Source organism: Platalea leucorodia (genome assembly GCF_965183815.1).
Source record: "Platalea leucorodia genome assembly, chromosome: 3".
NCBI classification, from domain to species: Eukaryota; Metazoa; Chordata; class Aves; order Pelecaniformes; family Threskiornithidae; genus Platalea; species Platalea leucorodia.
Genome location: NC_138825.1, coordinates 70,520,297 through 70,539,804, shown reverse-complemented (window position 1 = coordinate 70,539,804; position 19,508 = coordinate 70,520,297). Strand labels below are relative to the sequence as shown.

The 19,508-nt window shown below is 39.1% G+C and overlaps 1 protein-coding gene across 6 annotated transcripts in view; it reads right to left on the bottom strand.

The window, feature by feature from the left end:
• TRDN (triadin) overlaps positions 1-19,508 on the bottom strand; it is a 232,158-nt gene that overhangs the window by 104,377 nt on the left and 108,273 nt on the right. For 5 of the 6 annotated variants that reach the window (XM_082307271.1, XM_082307270.1, XM_082307274.1 and 2 more), the window contains 3 exons: positions 17,506-17,541; positions 16,297-16,359; positions 15,390-15,452 (listed from right to left, as the gene is read on the bottom strand). In XM_082307271.1, coding sequence (XP_082163397.1) covers positions 15,390-15,452; positions 16,297-16,359; positions 17,506-17,541 — 162 coding nt within the window. The remainder of the gene's footprint in view (positions 1-15,389; positions 15,453-16,296; positions 16,360-17,505; positions 17,542-19,508) is intronic. The other variant, XM_082307272.1, reaches the window with a different exon arrangement.

Below are 19,508 nucleotides of genomic sequence, written 5' to 3'. Positions count from 1 at the left end.
AACAGAAATGAATTTCAGCATCAGTTGGCAACCGCAGTGTCTGAACTGAATGGTAAATAATACCCTAATCAAACATTGCGTAACCCGATAGCTTATGTTAAAGATGCTAAGGATGCAAGGATTCCTCTGTACTGGCTGATCTGGACTAAGAACCAAGGCCCTGGGGAATTACTACATGCCTCTGAAAGACATGATTCACTGAATCAAAAACTAAAGAGAAATTTAAAATGTTAAGCAGTTGCTAAAGGAGGAATTCTCATCCTAAACCTCAGCTAGCACTGACCATCTACCTTCTCTATCTTTTAGCTGATGATCACGTACTAGAATCAAACCCCACTGATTGGCTAATGATCTACATAGGTCCACAGAAAATAAGTTGTGTGACGAAGATGCCTCACACAATGTGACCATAGCTCTACCAGCTTATTCAAAGAAGAACGTATCTAATAAGACTTGCAGAAATCTTGCGTCATTGCTTGGCTCTTACCATTTATCTTGACTTTGGTATTCAATTTGTTTTGTAATTAAAAACAGGAGAGGAAAAAGAGGGCAGAAAAATGAACAGAAACTTCAAAAATCAGAGAGAATTGTGTTGAAAATGGAAATTATATATTCCAATGTCTTGAAGTCAAAATTGTGCTGGCTATCCAGAAAAAAAAGTCTTCTGGATCTTATCACTGACCAGAGCACAATTGAGAGCATGCTCTGGGAACTTGGTTCTGGCTTTGCAAATGCAATTCAACAGCAGAGCTTTTAAGACAATGCACCTTACAAGTACGACAGCTAATGTTCCCTTTGCTGCCCTGAGCAAGAACTCACAAGAGTGGAAATAAAAATGACAGCAGGTGGCATGTGATGGCTGAGAATTTCCATCATGTGAATGAAAAACATAATTAAAGTCGCCTAGAGACCAGTCTCAGTACAGTCTGCAGATGTACCAGAATTTAAAAACAATTTATTAAGTAGCAAGATTTGCAGTTAATGTGATTTACAGTGGTAAAAGAGCAAGATACCCCAGATAGCTGAGCATTACGAAAACTGAACTGCTATTGAACATATAGTAATTAAACAAGCATTTTCAAACCTCCTATTGAAATATACTGTGGTCTAGCATTTCTTTTTTCATTTACTTGGAGTTCTTAAAACTTATTTGCACAAAATAGTATTTATTTAGGCTAATATTCCAACATTCTAAGAAGTGTTCAATTCTGAACTGTCTTTAAGAATTTGTTATTCAGTTGCTTTTTAATTTATACTGTTTTTGATAATTTTACACTAATTACATGGCATTAATGAAGTAATTGTCATCTTACCACATCTCAAAGCTTTTGGGAGTATTGTTTACTTCAATTTCAGTCACTTCTGAAACAGCAGATGCCCACATATAGGGGCATTTTATCAGAGTGCTTACACTTTCTATTGTAATGTCTCCATTTTACAATTAAGATTTTAAAAATTTCATATTACAGGGAATTAAAACAATATTGTTTCTTCTTTTCAATGGGCTTAAAATCTAGGAAGGCTCTATCAAAACCGTTCATACTAATGTAAGATTCATTTTTTAACATATTTTCCCAAAACCCTCAGATGTGACATTGGCAAAAAAGAGCTGTTCAGAAATACCAACATTTCTCCCACATGGAAAATTCTGTGTTTGGACCAACACTTGATTTTGTTCCCCGTCTTAATCACTGAGCATGATATTGCCATATGCTCTGTGACAACTACTGACAAAAACTCCTCTTGCCTTTCCAAAATATCATTTCTTGGTGAGCATAAGAAAGGCATCTCACTGTACTGGCGAGGTTGAAGATGCGCACAAGGAAAAGTAAGGTATTGCACTACTGCTGCTTCAGAGCTGTTCCCTGATGCATTCAGTGACAGCAATGAACTCCCTGACCAGAGTTTAACTAGCTTCCTTTGAGAATAACTTGGGAATAACAGGGAAATTTATTGGCAGAGGCCAGGAAGCCTTGAGTCCCAGACTGCAGGTTTTGCATTTAAATCTCTCCAGGCTGTAGGACACAAAGTGAAGGGAAACTGCAGATGACGTTACTATTGCTGGCTGAAAATGGGAGGAAGTGGAGCTTCTGTAAGGTAAAATCAAGTTTCCTCAAGCAACATGAGACTGGACTATAACAAACAATTCTCAAGAGGTACTGATAACCAATGTGGGATATAAAGGGGTTTGAAGGATTTAGGACTATGAAAAACTAGCTAACTAACTAACTAACTAACTAACTAACATTCTTCTGTTGTTGATTACAATAGAAAATTGGTGACAGTCGTCTAAAATTTTGACAGATCATTTTCCACTGAAGCAGGAAAAATATTCAAGCCCTTCCTCCCACTGTCTGTGAAGCATGCTGTCTCTCCTCACCATCATCTCCATTTCCTCCCCACTCACAGTAGCAGGCTTTTTGATAATTTCTTAATTTCTTTGGTGTCTCCAAGTCCCTTCTGATCACTAGCCCTTGCGTGTGTTGCTTCCGCACTGCACTGTCTCCTCGCACCACTATGTCTGTCACCATTTACAAAGGAGCTCCATATTCTGTGCAGCCACCGAGTCCCTGCAAGCCCTGAGCAGCACAGCATCAGAGGCAGGTAGTAGCTTAAAGCCCACAGAGCTTTCTAGAAAGCTGTGTGGCAAAGAGTGTGGCTGAAATACTAAATGTTACCTCAAACAGATTTCCCAAGATCATTTAAAAAGTTCACTCAATAGAGTGAAAAATAAAGCAAGTAGAGAGGGATGTGAGCAAACAAGTGATTCAGCTACACTTGTAGTAAGAAACAGCCTGCACTTCGGGAATGGCCAATTTCAACTGTACCAGTGATTCATGGTTCCACTAATTAGTGATTTCTCCTTTCTACTTTGTAATTGCTGAAAAGGCTTCAGTCTGCCCCACTGCAGAGCAGGTGGAAACATGTTCCATTGCCTTCTGCATTCATCAGGAGTGGTTTAAAAAAGCAAAACTCTGGAGCACAATGTGAAATCACAGTCATCCACACACAGGAAGCTGTAAGTGCAGTTAATTACACAAGCTGCAGTCATTTAGGGAAAAGGTAATGCTTTTTGTGTAGCACATGCAGGTAATAACATTAATTCCCAAAATTTAAGAATCGGATCTTTTCCTGGAATAAACTGTCATTTGAATTAGTGTAGATAATATAACAGCTGAAAATTTTCTTCAGCATTTTTTGCCTTTTCTTGAAACAGCATGGGGGATATACTCTGCATTTTTCTTAAGAAAGCTTAGCACCAATACTTTTTGAATGATTCAAAAGAGGATTTTTTTTTTACAGTCAGAATAGGCTTTGTTAAGTATATGTGTGCTATGCGTGCTTGTGATATCTCTTTCTATACTTCTCAACATATTTCAATTTCTTTTTGTTGGATAGATGGATGTGCAGATGGCTTTTGTAGACTTTATCACTAGGATGAAGATATTTTTCAAACTTCTGAACATAGACGCAGTCAGCATTCTCACTCTGTGAAAAGGGAGATCTTGAATAATGTAATGTCCATCCGTTCATCCTTATAAGTGACACAGTACTCTAATTACACTCTCATAAGTGAAGCAAAATCTATGAGAAAGCAACCTCATGGAGAACCTACTGCACTCAAGCTAAAAATCAATGCACTTATAACCACAGCTATGTATGGCTCTTCCGCTTAAGAACATCTGCCCATTCTATTATCCTAATCATTCAATAATACTTCATCTGACTTAGTCTCTTGGAGTTACATAGAGCAAAGCCACAAAGTTGGCTCTGCTACTTGAAAAACAAGCATGGCCATTGGGAACATTTACTGAAAGGTTAAACAATTGTAACTAAGAGTGAAGCGTAAAGGATGCCCTATTATAAGTCAGGAATAGCTCTGATCTATGAACCTTTCTAGGGGAAAGGCATCCAAGGGACTGACGTATACTTTCAAATAAGTGACATGAAAGTCTTTATCAAATATCTGTTCATTAAAACTTAGTAAAAACTTTTAAAACTTCATTTCAAGGTCAAAGGAAAATTTACCTTTTCTTTTTAAGTGTAAAGCAAAAGAAAAGAAAGAAAATCAGCCTAATGCCAAACTCTGAAGATTCTTACTGACTTTATTTAGCTGTGGGTGAAGCCTTCAACTTGTTCATTGAGTGACAGCAGAAAATAGATAACACTGCGTAGGTATGTCATTGCGACCTGGCTGATGTGTCTGTGCATGGATGTTTCACATAGAATAATTATCCTAAATATTAGGCCTGCTGACTCAGATGTACATCTTATTTTGAAGGCACAGAGCTGTTTCCCTTCATTAAAAAGATTAACTTTGTGTTGTTTGAGGCACAGGCATATTCTAATCCTGTTATTTCTGGATGTGACTGGAAAAATAAACATTACATTAATCCCCAGACCAACATAAACAGGGTTGATGTAATAAATTAGATTCTTCAATTAAAGGTATGCCACCCAGCTGCTTGCACAGCACAGATACTTCATTCTACATATCTGAAAGTCCAAAAGCAAACTGATTATTCAGTTACCTGTGTGGACTTTAGATTGAATATGTACCACTTTCAAGCTTGATTATTTCTAGTATCACATTTCCCCAAAAAGTTCTTTACAAGACTGACAATGCAGCATCAGAAGAGATTGCCTGTCAGACACTAAGATGACTCCCATACTTTGCTCAAGGAAGATTCTCTTGACAACTCATCAAAAAGTGAGTTTGTAGTACAAGCTGAAGCCTCCTTCCTTTTCTCTGTATTTATTAAAGGCTTGACATTTCTAATTCTTTGCCAACCAGATCTTACCACCATCATTCACCATTTGCCTTTCTCACATCACTCCCTGCTTTGTGCAGTCAAAGATGGAAAAGAACAAACACAAAGAAACAGGTCTGGGCTGAGCAATACTCAGCATAGTCTTGAAAGTGTTCAACTCACAATAGTTAGCAAAGGGGTCACTGAAAGGTGCTTAAAGCTTATTCATCTGCTGCTAACATTTCATGGACGGAGCAGGCACCTCAGAGTCAATATTCACCGTCTCTTCTAGAGCTTTCTTTGCACAACACATAGAGGTGGGCAAGGAAGGGAAGGGAGACAGAGTTTCCTCTAAAGTTGATTCATACTAAATGAAAGAGGAGGTCAGTCTTCCACCTCAGAGTTGCCACATCAATTGCAAGGGAGAGTCAGTCTTATGTTGAGCCAGTTGTTACTGTGAGGTGAGGGAGAGACAAGGGGAAAGCAGGAAAAACTTGTTTCTAACTCTTTATGTCTTTGCATTTCACCTTATTTCTAGCTCTTGAACACTGAACCCTAACCATGTCCTGGAAGGGCATAAGTGTTTGGTTTAGTCTTGGTATAAGTAACGTTACCATTCCCAGCTGAAGAACTCTTTAAACAGGCAATAAGGGACAATATTTTCTGAAACACCACAGTGACCTTGCAGACTCTGTACTTTTTTCAAAGTGGTAGAGGTGTTTAGGAGTTCAGTTCTCACAGAAAATCAATGGGAGTTATGTGCCTGGCCTATTTTGACATGCTTGTAAATCCCACAAGGTGCCATGCTACATCTTTAGGCACCTAGATCTCTTTGAAATCATGTTGTCAATCACTGCTGACAACGGAGCATAGAATTCAAAGTCCACTTAGTGCTTTGAAACTTTCAGTGTAGGACATATTTGAGCTGCCTTTTGTCTTGTTTCAGGAGTAGACTCCCTTAACAGCCAGTCACATGGAGGCCATGGGAATTGCTTTTCTGCTGTGTTTGCATCTCTGCTCTGCTGGATTTTCTGTCTTGTCCCTCACTGTGACCCCGTTTTTATTCTTCTGTTTTTATCTGTTTGGGGAGATGATACAATTTGATTTTTCCTAGATAGCCATATCCGTCTCTTGATGATTTCTGGAAATATCAATTAGAAAAGCAGACTTTCCTATTTTCCATGGATGTCTGAATACTTAGAGGATGACTACCAGTCATGTGTTCAGCTTATAAAGGCTTATAAAAATAATGCAGAAAGGAATTTCTCTTTTTCCAATGAACCTGCAAGATAGTTATCTCCAGCTGCATTCCTGCACTGACTCTCCACTGCATTCTCTTTTAGCTTATGTGTGTCTCGGAGGATATACCTTTATAATGTTCAAGGCTAGAACACACCATCAGGTTATCTAGTCTGACACTTTGTTGTCAGAGACTCCTATATTTCAACTAGGCATGTTTTCAGGTGATGTGTTTCTTCCATTAGGTAAACAATCATCTTCTGCAGACATCAGGGAAAGCAATATCCACCCTATGCTGTGGTAGTTTATCACTCTTAGTGTTAAGAACATGTACCTCATTTTCAGTCTGGATTCAGTTAGCTTCAGCTCCCAGTCATTCATTCTTGTTAAACTCTTCCTACTAGATTAAAGGGAGCTATAGTAGCCTGAATCTTTTTTTTCTGTGAGGCCACTTAGTATCCACAATAACAAAGTCACCTCTTTCTGAAGAGATGAATAGAATACTTGATTCCACTCTGTGAAGAATATCCCTAATTTGTAAATAACTTGAGTGACTTTTTTCTGTTCTTTCTCCAGTTTGGACACCATATCGACATGCAAGTTCCAGTTTCTCCAGTGTCTTGTACACAGGTGATGTGTCACCATGGTCTGTGTTGCCTGTTGCAAGGTTTATAATTTCATGGCTGTATGAAAAAATATCAACCTCAATTTGCCATTCTCCTTGTCAGTTTTAAAGCTACTTTCCAGATGTAAATGTAAGTGGCAATATAACACATGAGGCAGTAGGGAATTGGGCCCTGAGGTTAGAAAGACTATATTTGGGTGTCACAAGATAACATAATTATGAGTAATGTGATAAAATTAAGCAAGGGAAAATTCAGGCAGACTGGAATGAAATACTTCTTAACTGTGAGATCCATTAGGTTGTAGAATAATCTTCTGTGGGAATTGATGGAGGCCTAGTTACTTCAGACATTTAAAACTAAACTGGATAAAGCATTTGAAGATATTCTGTAAGGAATTATCCTGCATTGCCAGAGGGAAGGATTAGATGACCTAGTAGGTCATTTCCATCTCCACTTTCTGTGATTTTGTTGTACAAAGCCCCACAAACAGGAAATTGTTATCAAAGTCAAAAGATGCCATTAAACCCTGTTTGTGTCAGAGAAAGAAGAGTGAATAACATCACCTGCTGGTAACTGTGCAGGAATCCTAATCCAGCATTTCTCTGGGTTAGTAAATACAACCAGTACTGAGGGCTGGGTGCATAGCTTGTGTCTGAAAGCAGAAGCCTCTACTAATGCAAAACTTTCAGAAAACAGCAGGTGAGTTATGAATAGGATCCAGGAGAGGAGGAGTAGGAAAGAAAAAATCAGGATGGGCCTGACATGCATAATAGTGTCATGAGCAAGGTATTAGTCAGGAATGAATCAGCCTGTAGTATAGGAGATGAAACCTGAAGCTCCAGTCAGCCAGCTGGGAAAACTAGATGTTTTTTATAGGCTTTGGTGTATGGACATTGATTCATATAATGATATTACCAATTGAAATCATAGTTAAGATGAGACCAGACCCAGGGTCTTTGCTAAAAGGGTTGTACAAACACACAGCAAGCCAAGCCATGGCCCCTGCAGAAATGTACAAGACGATGAACAGTCTAGCAGAGAAAGCTATCAAAAGAATATTGATAAGTAATACCCTAGAGAAGGATCACACAGTTCTAAGGTCCATAACTTAATCTTCCTTTTTTTTGTGTCTGTGCTTTAACATGATTTGTTCCTAAATTTGCTCTCAACTCATGACACACCGTGCTCCCTTAATTATTGCTCTTATACATTCATTTGTCTGCATGAGGAATCACTAGGCAACTCATTGCTTATTATTTCTGTTACTTAATTTTTACATTTGTCTCTCCTCCTAATGTCTCTAAAGCTAGCTGCAAATAAACATGAATTATAGGTTCCTGTACTGAATCTGGCTCGGATGGAGTTAATTTTCTTCATATCGGCCTGTATGGTGCTATGTTTTGGATTTGTGGCTCAAACATTGTTAATACACCAGTGTTTTAGCTATTGCTGAACAGTGCTTGCACAGCATCAAGGCTTGCTCTTTTTCCCGCTCTGCCTGCCCGCACCAAGCAAGGAAGAGGACACACAGCTGGGACAGCTGACCCAAATTCACCAAAAGGATATTCCATACCATATAATGTCACGCTCAGCAATAAAAACTGAGGGTAGAGGAAGAACAGGGGGAAGGGTGGCCATTGCTCAGGCTGGCTGGGCGTTGGTCTGCTTGTGGGAGGTAGTGAGCGATTGCCATTGCAACACTTGGTTTTTTTTCCTTTTTCTTTGACTTATTAAGCTGTCTTTGTCTCAACCCACGAGTTTTCTCACTTTTGCTTTTCCTCTTCTCTCCCCCGTCCCATTGGTGGGTGGGGAATGAGCGAGCGGCTGTTTGGGTATTTAGCTGCTGGCCAGGGTCAACCCACTACAGTGTCTTTCTTTCATAAAAAAAAAAAAAAAATTAGGCAACGAAACAGTCAGATAGGGTTTTACCCCTCAAAACTCCTACCATCTACATGTTGTAGCAGCCACTCTGAAAACAAGCCTGGCCAATCCAAAATGCACAATAGCACGTATATGTGCACCCCAGTTCCTCACCACTGCAGTTTTTAGCTTTTCCTCATACTTTGTCTAATAAGCCACAAGAAAATTCATGAATAAACGTGTTTTGTTTTCTGTATGTGACTAGCCACTTTCAAAATACCTTAGGCTCTCTTGGTCTGGCTTCACAACTCCATTTTGCCCTTGTGAGCAGCCTAAATTGAGAGAGCTTCTACACCTCACTGGCCCTTGCAGATCTGACCTCGAGGTTCTTCTGAAAGCACTCATCGCCCTCCCATCTCCTGACATCTGTCATGTGACATCTGTCACATTAGGGAACATGAGACACATGGCAGTGCCCAAGCTGGGCTGCTGAAAGCTGTCAGCACTTCAGTTATTTCCTAGCTGGAAATACACTCCTGGGAGTGGGCAGGGCAGAGTGAGGAGTTTCAAACCCTGCTCTTGAGAGAAAACAGAGATGTCTTCCTACAAATGTGTGCAAGCACAACCCATTTGCTCATCAGAAAAAATCTGCAATCAACATTTGGATCCCAGATGAAGCATTCAATCCATTGCAGATGGATCAATGCAAAGCATTTCAGGCAGTGTGCTGTGCATCTACTCCTCTAGATCAGTGAGTATGCCAAGCATGGGTTTTTTTCTAAGTATAAACTTATGTCACAAGGTATATTTTAATTCATTTTTACTTTTCTGGCAGTGTTGAAAGTACTGTCGTTCCAAAATATTTCTTCTGAGAATGGTGCCGCATTTGGATAACATTCTAACATCTTTTTAGCCATGAAAGCAATAGGATAAGGAACATTGGGAAATAAGTAATAGGTTCATCATTTCATCAGCAAACTCTTTAAACAGCCACATTGGAAAGCAAACAACAAAAAACCCTAGGCATATAAAATGAAAGAAAAAGATAATTGGCCACCAGGTGTCAGTAGTTGTTCTCGTAATGTAATGTAATGGATTAATATCAAGACTGAAAGGGTAATGGTTGAGCCAAGGAAGTCACAAAATTAAATGGATTTTTTGTTGTTGTTCAGACCAGGAATTTAAAAATGATCAGAGGAATTTGTCTTCCTGTCTGTATAGAGCACAATAACAAAGAACACACTGTTGGTGTATAAAATGGTCTTTTCCCTCCATTTCCTATTAAATCATTCCTTTTTTGCAAATTACAAAGACTGGCCTTTAAAGCAAAGAAAGTACAGTTGATGAAAATGCATCTGTGGTCAACCCATGCAAAAATGACTGGGAGCTGGTAGGTCTTGTTTGCTCTTGCCTGATCACCTCCACTCTGCTCTGCCTAGCTAGTACTATAACACCCCTCCTCCAAAGCATGATTAAACATAGACTTCCCCCCCCCCCAGCTACATGATCTCATTGGATGACAGGGTAGCAAGAATAACCTGATTAACCTGGTTCTGTGGCAGTCATAAAGTAATGTTTTCAATTTTTACATCTAAGATTAACTTTTAATTTATTTTTTCATGACTGCAGAGCAAGTTCGTTTGATTGTTACAGTGACATCATTAAAATATACCTCAGTGTTTGTAACTTTAAACCCCCAGAGGCTTTTCCTATTCAGGAGGCAAAGATTTACTTTGGTAGGTAGAGAGACATCACCACTCCCCTCCTCTGCTAACACTTCCTGGTGTGAAACATATGACACGGTATCATGCGTCATAGATATATCTTTATCATAATCATATCTTTATCAATGATCTGGATGAGGGATCGAGTGCACCCTCAGTAAGTTTGCAGATGACACCAAGTTGGGGGGGAGTGTTGATCTGCTGGAGGGTAGGAAGGCCCTACAGAGGGACCTGGACAGGCTGGATTGATGGGCTGAGGCCAACTGTATGAGGTTCAACAAGGCTCAGTGCCGGGTCCTGCACTTGGGTCACAACAACCCTATGCAACGCTACAGGCTGGGGGAAGAGTGGCTGGAGAGCTGCCTGGCGGAAAAGGACCTGGGAGTGATGGTTGACAGCTGGCTGTATATGAGCCAGCAGTGTGCCCAGGTGGCCAAGAGGGCCAATGGCATCCTGGATTGTATTAGAAATAGTGTGGCCAGCAGGACCAGGGAAGTGATCGTCCCCCTGTACTCGGCACTGGTGAGGCTGCACCTCGAACACTGTTCAGTTTTGGGCCCCTCACTACAAGAAGGACATTGAGATGCTGGAGCATGTCCAGAGAAGGGCAACAAAGCTGGTGAAAGGTCTAGAGAACAAGTCTTATGAGAAGCGGCTGAGGGAGCTGGGATTCTTCACCCTGGAGAAGAGGAGGCTGAGGGGAGACCTTATTGCTCTCTACAACTACCTGAAAGGAGGTGAGGTGGGGGTCGGTCTCTTCTCCCAAGTAACAAGTGATAGGACAAGAGGAAATGGCCTCAAGTTGTGCCAGGGGAGGTTTAGATTGGATATTAGGTAAAATTTCTTCACTGAAAGGGTAGTCAGGAGCTGGACCAGGCTGCCCAGGGAAGTGGTTGAGTCCCCATCCCTGGAGGTATTTAAAAAACATGAAGATGTGGCACTTAGGGACATGGTTTAGTGGGATTTAGCGGTGCTAGGTGGACTCAATGATCTTAAAGGTCTTTTCCAACCTAAATGATTCTATGATTCTATGACAGACGCATCCACAACATTGGATGTACAACTACTGCAACCTAGCTCCCTGATTTAGATAGGGGCTGCATTGGTCCTTAGTAAGGGCTTCGATGCTCTGTTGGGCATATGCACGTACCAACACAACAAAATGTAAGTCAGATTATGCTCCCTGTTCTGGGGTGAGTAGATCTGCACACCAAGACCTTGACTTGTTTTATCTCTGCTAAGCAGAACTGCTCAGGCGTGTACCTGGGTTTGACACCCTTAAAACATTTGTCATTGAGGGTCAGAGCCTAGGGATTCGTGAACACCTGTCAAGCTGATTAGGCCTTACATTTCTAAGCAAAACCATTTCTTCCTAAACATCATTTGTATTGATCGATGTCCCTGGTTTTTCTTTAGGGAAATAATGAAAGTGTATAAAAGTTTGGGATATTTAATCCAGCTAGCACTGGTTTGGTGTTCAGAAGATATATGTTATAAGCTCCATGGACAACTGGCATGGGTGACATGTCTATACCTGAATTTCCCTATGTGGAAAGTGGAGGAGAAGGCACTAACTATCCTTCTAAAGTGGTTCTAAGATTTACTATCAAAAAATGCTGCACAAGACCTAGGTATTTTTATTACTGTTATTATTGGAAATTATGCAGCAATAACAGGAAGGTGAGATCATCAATGACAGCTGAGCAGAGCTTTAGTTAGGAAATGGTGTGATGATCCAGGCTGACATTTTCATTGCTTTATAAGCTCATTTATTACCTATGTTATTTGTTGTGAGAACCAAAACAAAGTGGGAAAGGAGTTTGCAGCAATCAAACTTAAAGACAAAGGCTGCGTGTGAACATCATGAATTTTTAGGAAAGCTGATACAAGAAGGAGCAGAGAAACTCCAGACTGTTGAGACTCTGAAAATGTGACCATCAGGAAACACTCTGCAAGCAAACCATGAGTACCTGAAAACACCAATCTCTGTTTATTCATTTTCAAGTAGGGCTGGGCACCAAAGCTTTAACAGAGAGGGTCCCCTTTCTCAGTCAGATTACAGGCTCGGCCACTCCGAGCCGATGCATCCCAGCCACCAGGAGCTTTGGGAGAGCCTGGCAAAGGCTTGTGTCCTTTGAGGCTCAGCAAAGCCCTTCACGGGGATTTGGAGACGCAGCTCCTTCTTTATCCAGAGTAGCACTGGATAGATTCTTGTAAAATGTTTTGAAGTGTGACTATGCCGGACCCTTGTGTCTGACAATTATGTTTGTTTAAGCAAGACCTCTGAGTTTGTAACAATGGAATTATCTATTTTTCAGGACAATTAACACAATGTTTTTGTACGAGCTGAAGGTCAGAGGATTAATGTGGTTTTATCTACAATGCATTTTTAAAAGCTAATTAAGACTCATTCAGTTCACTCTGTACTAAAGACTGAGAACATTTCACATTAGATGACTCTTGCTCCTCTGCAGCAGTACAGAGAGAGAGAGAGAGAGAGAGAGAGAGAGAGGGGAATGAAGGAAGAGAGGAACAGCGAAAGAGTGAGCTGGCATGCAAATAAACAAATACATCACAGGGATGTTGTTAATCGAGAGCAATAAAAAACTCCATTTTGGTAATGCTAGAGATAAAATTGCCTCCTGGACAAAAGAGCTAATCTAAAATATTAATCAGCAAAAATATTCAGTATTTGCAATTACAAGCATTCCTTGTTAGAGGAAGAGAGATGGAGAGGAATAGAGGGAAGTACTGCTCTCAGAGCATTATTTTAGAGATGTTTTTCTCACCTAGTGCTAACGGAGCATCTCCTCCTCTCTCTCTCTCTCTCTTGCGCCTGACAGCCTGTACACACCACTGTTCCTCTGTGGGGAAAGCCTGGTTAACGGGCCTCCTGTCAGAGGTGAGTCTTCTGGGAGGAGGTATGCAAGGGTGAGAAGCAGAGGTGGGACCGGGGTGCCAGGCAGCCAGCTCCTGGCAGAACAAGCTGCCTGCTGGCACGGGGAGAGGCGCAGGGGGAGGAGGCAGCATACCCCGCACGCACCTTGGCTTCAGGGATTGCAAAAGTTGGGGGAAGCAAAACGAGAGACAAAATCAGAGGCATCCAGAGGCAACGCAAGGATTTGAAAACCAGGGTAAGGAGTTTATTTTCAATGCAGTGGCCTCTGCCTAGTCTTTTAATGGGAAAAGGTAAGAAAATTGGAAGCTGTTCCTACACTCTTGCTTTTGGATGCTTATCTATGCTGCTGATTGAAGCGGTCTGAGGTTCATTTGCTGTGTCTGCCCAAAGCATGTAAATACTACCAGACATTGAGGTGCCTCATTTCAAAACTGGGCTATCCACTACTATTCTGTTGATCAAATGTAGCAATTATTTCAGGCTTAAAACCTTTTAGGGATAACAATAGGTGCTGCCAATCAAAGCTAAAAAGTACACATGCATTCAAAGAGCAAGCTGAATGAGGAATAACAGCAACATGTGTAGCTAGAATATATTACGGATTACCATCCTTTACACAAAGGCTAGTAAACTCTTCAAAATGCAGCAACCTACGGAGCTAATAAAAGGGACAGAAATGTGCGGATGTCTCGGTTTGTCTAATTTGTGTCTTTCTAGCATTGGTAGGATGACTCACTGGATTTAGCAACAGCCTGTGAGGATGAACATATTAATAACTTTATGCCGCAGCTCTGCCATAAAATGTAATCTTTTACAATTCTGTATTCTCAAGTGAAATACAAGCTTAGAACCAGAATAAAATTAGAAAAGATATTTGAATTGTCAGCTTATTTTCTTTTTAAATCTGTGTTTATACATTTAAATATGCAACTTAACTTGGAAAAGAGTATTCCCTTTCATCCCCATCCCTTCTCCAGCGTGCTACTCCCTACTATAAAAGACTGAAACATATTTAAATACAGGGCTACCAGGGTAGTATTCTAAGGTATTTTGTGTCATTCTGTGTATTTTTATATTGTACCAAACATAAATTAATGTTTTTCTTCCCATCCATAAACGCTTGAATAGGAAAGCTTATGTAGACCATGTACGACTCAATGGCGAAGAAGCCAGTTGCATATTGAAATTTACATTTGTAATCCACAATGTTAGTAAATAATGGGATATATATCCTTTTGGCTTTTGAGAAAATTCAACAGATTTGAATAATTAGATAAGAGAGCACAAGGCTTGCCTTGAGGACATAGTAACTATAGCCCTGAATCTTTCAATCCTATTTTAAACCTTTCTCCATGGTTTTAGGCATTACTCTAGTCTACAGAAAGGTTCATCTGAGTACTCGATGGCTTGTAGAAGGTTATGTAGAAAGTGTCTGACAAAGCAGCAAGTAGAAACAGTGTTTCTAGGTATTAAGATGATGACCAAACCACTAGACCGACCATTTTGTTTCTCCCTGATTTTAATGAGACCGTTTCAGACTGTGTCATTACTGGAGATATGTTTGCATTTGTGCATTAAACATACTTGCAAATTTACTGAAATAATGGGGAAGAAAATTTTCAACAATTTTAGTGTAGACGAGACGCAAATGTTAATTTCTAATCTTATTGAAAAAGGTATCATTTTATGCTAAATAGCATGAAACACAATTTATTAGGTTCAGGACATTCACTAACTTTATTTTTATTTTTTTAAAAAAATATTTTCTGGGCATGAATAAAGCCTCGGAAAGATAACTATCTATCTTCTGCCACATTAAGTGGTTTGATATGTTGATGCTTCTATTTATTACTTAAAATTAGCTGAATTTGTGAAATAATTCGTGCAAAAATCTGTGCGCTCCATTCAGTCCTTCAATGCCATGCACCATTTGGAACTACTTATGCTCTTGATTGATTTAGTGTATAAGAGAAATCAGTGTTTCTAATGCTTTTGTAAAAATCCCAAGTTCATAGAACTGAAAATGACATGTATTATATATACACATATGTATATGCATATATATAATTTGCATGAAATACTATATATATATATATAAAATATAATGGAAACACATTACACATATATATAGATAAAAATATACTGTGATATATCTATATCTGTCTCCAGCTTGGATTCTTAAGTGATAATGAATTACATACACCCCTACCTCAAATACTTAAAACCTGAAAGAGCTTACACTAACTAGTCAAATATCTACTGCAGAGAAAGACAGACTTCAATTTCTTACCTGCTTTTTTAATTTCAGGGACAGCTGTCTTCTCATGAGCTTTCTCCTTTTTTCCATCTTTTTCTAAGATTTAATTAAAGAAAGTAATTTGATATGCTAGAACTCTGAATCATACACTCAAATATGCAGTCAGCCAAGTCCTGGTAGGCACATGCTAAAAAAAAGTGACTTATTTGGGAGTTTAGTTCAGATTATTCCCTTATAGCACTTGCACCCAACTAGCCACAGAGCAATCAGCTGAAAATGAAAATTAATCAGTATGCATCAACTATGGATGATTTGGACCCTTAATAATTCATCAAAGACTAGGCAAAAATTATCAGTGCATGAATGTGGTACCTTTTAGCTTAAGCTCCAGTAGCAATGAGATCATTAAAAAATAATGAATGACAGAAATATTTTCCCATGAAAGCAAGACTTTAGTGGATTTTAGATATTTCCTGGGAACGAATGATCCAAAATGTTATTTGGATGGATATCAAAGCTTTGCAGTTTGGTCACTGCAAGTTTTGGTTGTGATTCTATAAAATAAATAAATAAATCTACCCCACCTTCAGCAAGTGGTGTACCATGAACCAAGTGATATCTCCCATGAGTTTTGTGTATGGCAGTATCACTATGTCCTGCTATATATAGGTTTTCCATTAAATTGTTTAGCAAGCCCATAGCTGGCACCAAACAGGACTTTTTATTTGTCAGAAAAAGAGTTTAGAAAATATTGGACACTGAACACATCAGACATCAGATACCGAAGCAGAGGTGACATGCAAATAGTGACTAAGCAACTAAGAGAAGGACAATACAGAGCCAGAAGCATAGGATTAACCAAACAAAAAACAATGCGATCTGAGCCAGGAGTGGGAGTAAAAGCTGAATAAGGCCAATAAGAAACATTCCCAAACCATACCTTTCTTCTTAATTTCAGTCGTAGCCCTCTTTACATCAATCTTTTTCTCTTCCTCTTTTCTCTCTAAAAAAGGAAATAGAAGTTCAGCTGACTAGTTTTACAGAGAGAGAGAGAGAGAGAGAGAGAGAGAGAGATGGATGGATGGATGGATGGATGGATGGATGGATGGATGGATGGATGGATATTTGGGATGGGAATCCTTAATTAGCTGCAGTAAGTTCTAGATTTGATAAGCTGGTCACTTATTTAGGAGTTTAGTTATCAGCAGCTCAGAAATGCAGCTTATTTCTCAGAAAGTGAATGTGGCACTAAGGATAGAACTGAAACCAGTATGTGCACCAGATAATTACTTAAGTAGGTACTAATTCAAGAAATTATGCCCATTAACCTTGTGTAACTAAGAGTTTATTGTGGTGATTCAGTAGCCATGCACCTGTTCTACTTCTTTCATAAAATCTGACTGAATGGCAGTAAAACTTGCAAGTGGTACTTGGGAATAAGTGCAGAATGCCATGAAAAGCCTGCATATATAATATATCTTTATAACACTTTTTATTAATTGAACCTTTGAAACTGTCGTTACAGGACTTCTGTTATCCATGGAGAATTGCAGTTAAAGCATCATCTACAAAATAACATGACTTGTTCTTTTAAAAGCATCTGCCTCTATTTCTACAACAGTAGAAATAAGGATAATGTTTTTGCTTTTTTTTACAAAAAAGCTACAAGAATTTAATTACTTATTCCATGAATGCTATTAATTAGAAAACCGAGAGTTCAGTAGAGGAAATGAAAAAACTATAATTCTTATTTTTCCTTTGGGAAATGAATCCCCATTTTGATGGGGAAGAATAGAATAGTACAAGACTAGCTAATCTAAATGTTTCTTTTAACTGCTCATCCACAAAAAGCCAAATTTTACCTTGAGTTTGTGCTGCATGGCTTTAGGTGTTGATGTAGTTAATGGAACTATAGCTTTCTTTTTTGTGATGTTTTACTGTTATGAATGTGGATAAGAAACCAAGTTTTATTATCATACAAAATGGCACAAACACGGGACCATAAGCCTTTAAACAAGTGTCTTTTCTTTACTTGAAAAATATTTAAGGTATAGGAATATTTTCTGAAGCCAGCAGATCCAAGAAGCAAATATGCTATTATCCCTTGCATAAATTAACATGAAGATAAAGGAAAAATGAAGAAACTTACTTTTCACTTCTCTAGCTACCGCAATAGACTTTTCTTCTGCATGAAAAAATATATACAAACAGGGAATGAAAAAAAAATAATTGAAATACTGCACAACATGTTTCCTAAACCAAAACAAAATATGTGTATGTTTGATAGAAAAATTGTTATTTTCGTAGAGTACCTGAATTCCACAGTCTGTCCATGGTGCTTTCACAAATACAGTTATTTTGCCCATTATGGAGGCAATGTATTTACCAATATTCAGGGTCTCCCCAAACCATACTTCTGTTGATTTTCTGACAATAGTGTTTAACATTAAGCATCATCTTGACGCGTTCCAGTTCTTTCTTGTTTTAAACAGATTTGTTCAATGCATTTCCCTTGTTATTGTCTTGACAAAATGAAGCAGAAAATCCTTGCATGTGTTTTACAGAATGTTTCTCCCAGTGTTTTGTGTGCTTAATTCTCCCTGCTGAAACCCTGAGCGTACTGGACTTCAAGCTACAAATGCCTTTGTGTGCTTTCTCATACTCAGGTTTCTTAAGCATGTATAGAGCATCAGAGTAATGCCCATCCTCCACAAGTTGTTGGAGCTTCATTTCATTGTGTATTTTAATATTCTTGTTATTGCCTATCTCTAGGGTTCCCAGGAGTCTCTTTTTCTCTCTCTTTGACATACTATTCCAGAGACTCATGCTAGGGTAGCTGCCTCCTCAAAATGGAAGAACATTCAGCTTCAGATTACAGACAAGCTGTTCCACAGCTCCACTTTCCTGTGCCGCCTATGACTTTTCAGTGTTGCATTTCCACATGCAGTGCACAACTCTTCTAATTTCTAAAATGCGGTTTAATCGTTTGCTTACTCTGCCTGATGTAACCGAAACTGTTAAACATATCAAGGCTATCAGTTACTGTCAGAGAAATCTTCTTTCTAACTGTCTTCCTTCCACTAACCTTTACTCCTAGTAACTCGAGATTGAAGTGCTTCTGGTTACTTCTGTGATTTCTGTTTTTTTCTGAGTGCCTCAGTTCTGGTGGAGTTATAAACAGCTCCATTCTTCTAGTTAGATTAATTTTTTTGCTTCCTTATACCTCTGGTGCTAGGTGATGCACAGGAATAATTTGTAAGCCCAAGGTCCTTACAAACAGCAAGATTCTGTTTAATCAGAGACTATTTCTGCCTTTGAATTTGTAGCATTTTGCATGCTTCTGGGGCTTCGCTAAGCCACATGAAATCTGCTCCAATTTTCATAGCAAGGTTCAGAGCCATATGTCTTGAGAGCCATGAGCTGAGACATGGAGCTTTGAGAGCTGGAGCTTTGTATGGAAGATGGACAGGAAGTAACAGGAATTTTTACTGCAAATAAGCTAAAGCACACTACATCCCTGGCTGCAGAGTTTTTATTGCTAAGTCATTCCACCAATTAATTCCACTGACATAATTTTCTTCCATCAAGCTCTCAAGTTACAATATTCAGAGTGTCCAGGGAGCCTAGAGACATCTATATGTGCTATGAATTTTCTAGAGGATGATTACATAGAGGTATTAAAGGACCGTGGCCCCTATTTCCCATTAGTGCTGCCCAATGCAAGATATGCACCCTCGGTCAAGTCTGAGAAAAACAGTCACAGGGCTTCCATTCACATCTCAGCTGCATCTAGCCCCATTGAGGTCCCTCACAGCTACTACTGACAAAAGTGTATGTAAATGAAATGATGGACTTGGTAAATGGATATTATGGAAAGAGCTATTTCTGATTTAAGGAAGCAATCCCATTTTTTGAATAAATATATTTCCTCTCAATTTGAGTAGCTCACATTTAGATTGTTGCATATTAAGTGTATATTTAACACCAGCAAAAATTGTCATATCTGAAGCAGTAAATGCAGTGGGTTTTCTCCAGATATGTACACAGCTAAATTAAGAGGCAGAGCAAATAATTAAATAGGAACTTATGCAGGTCTTTTGCACTGTAAAATATGAACCCCATCTGTAAATTGAAAGTACTCATTTTTTCAGC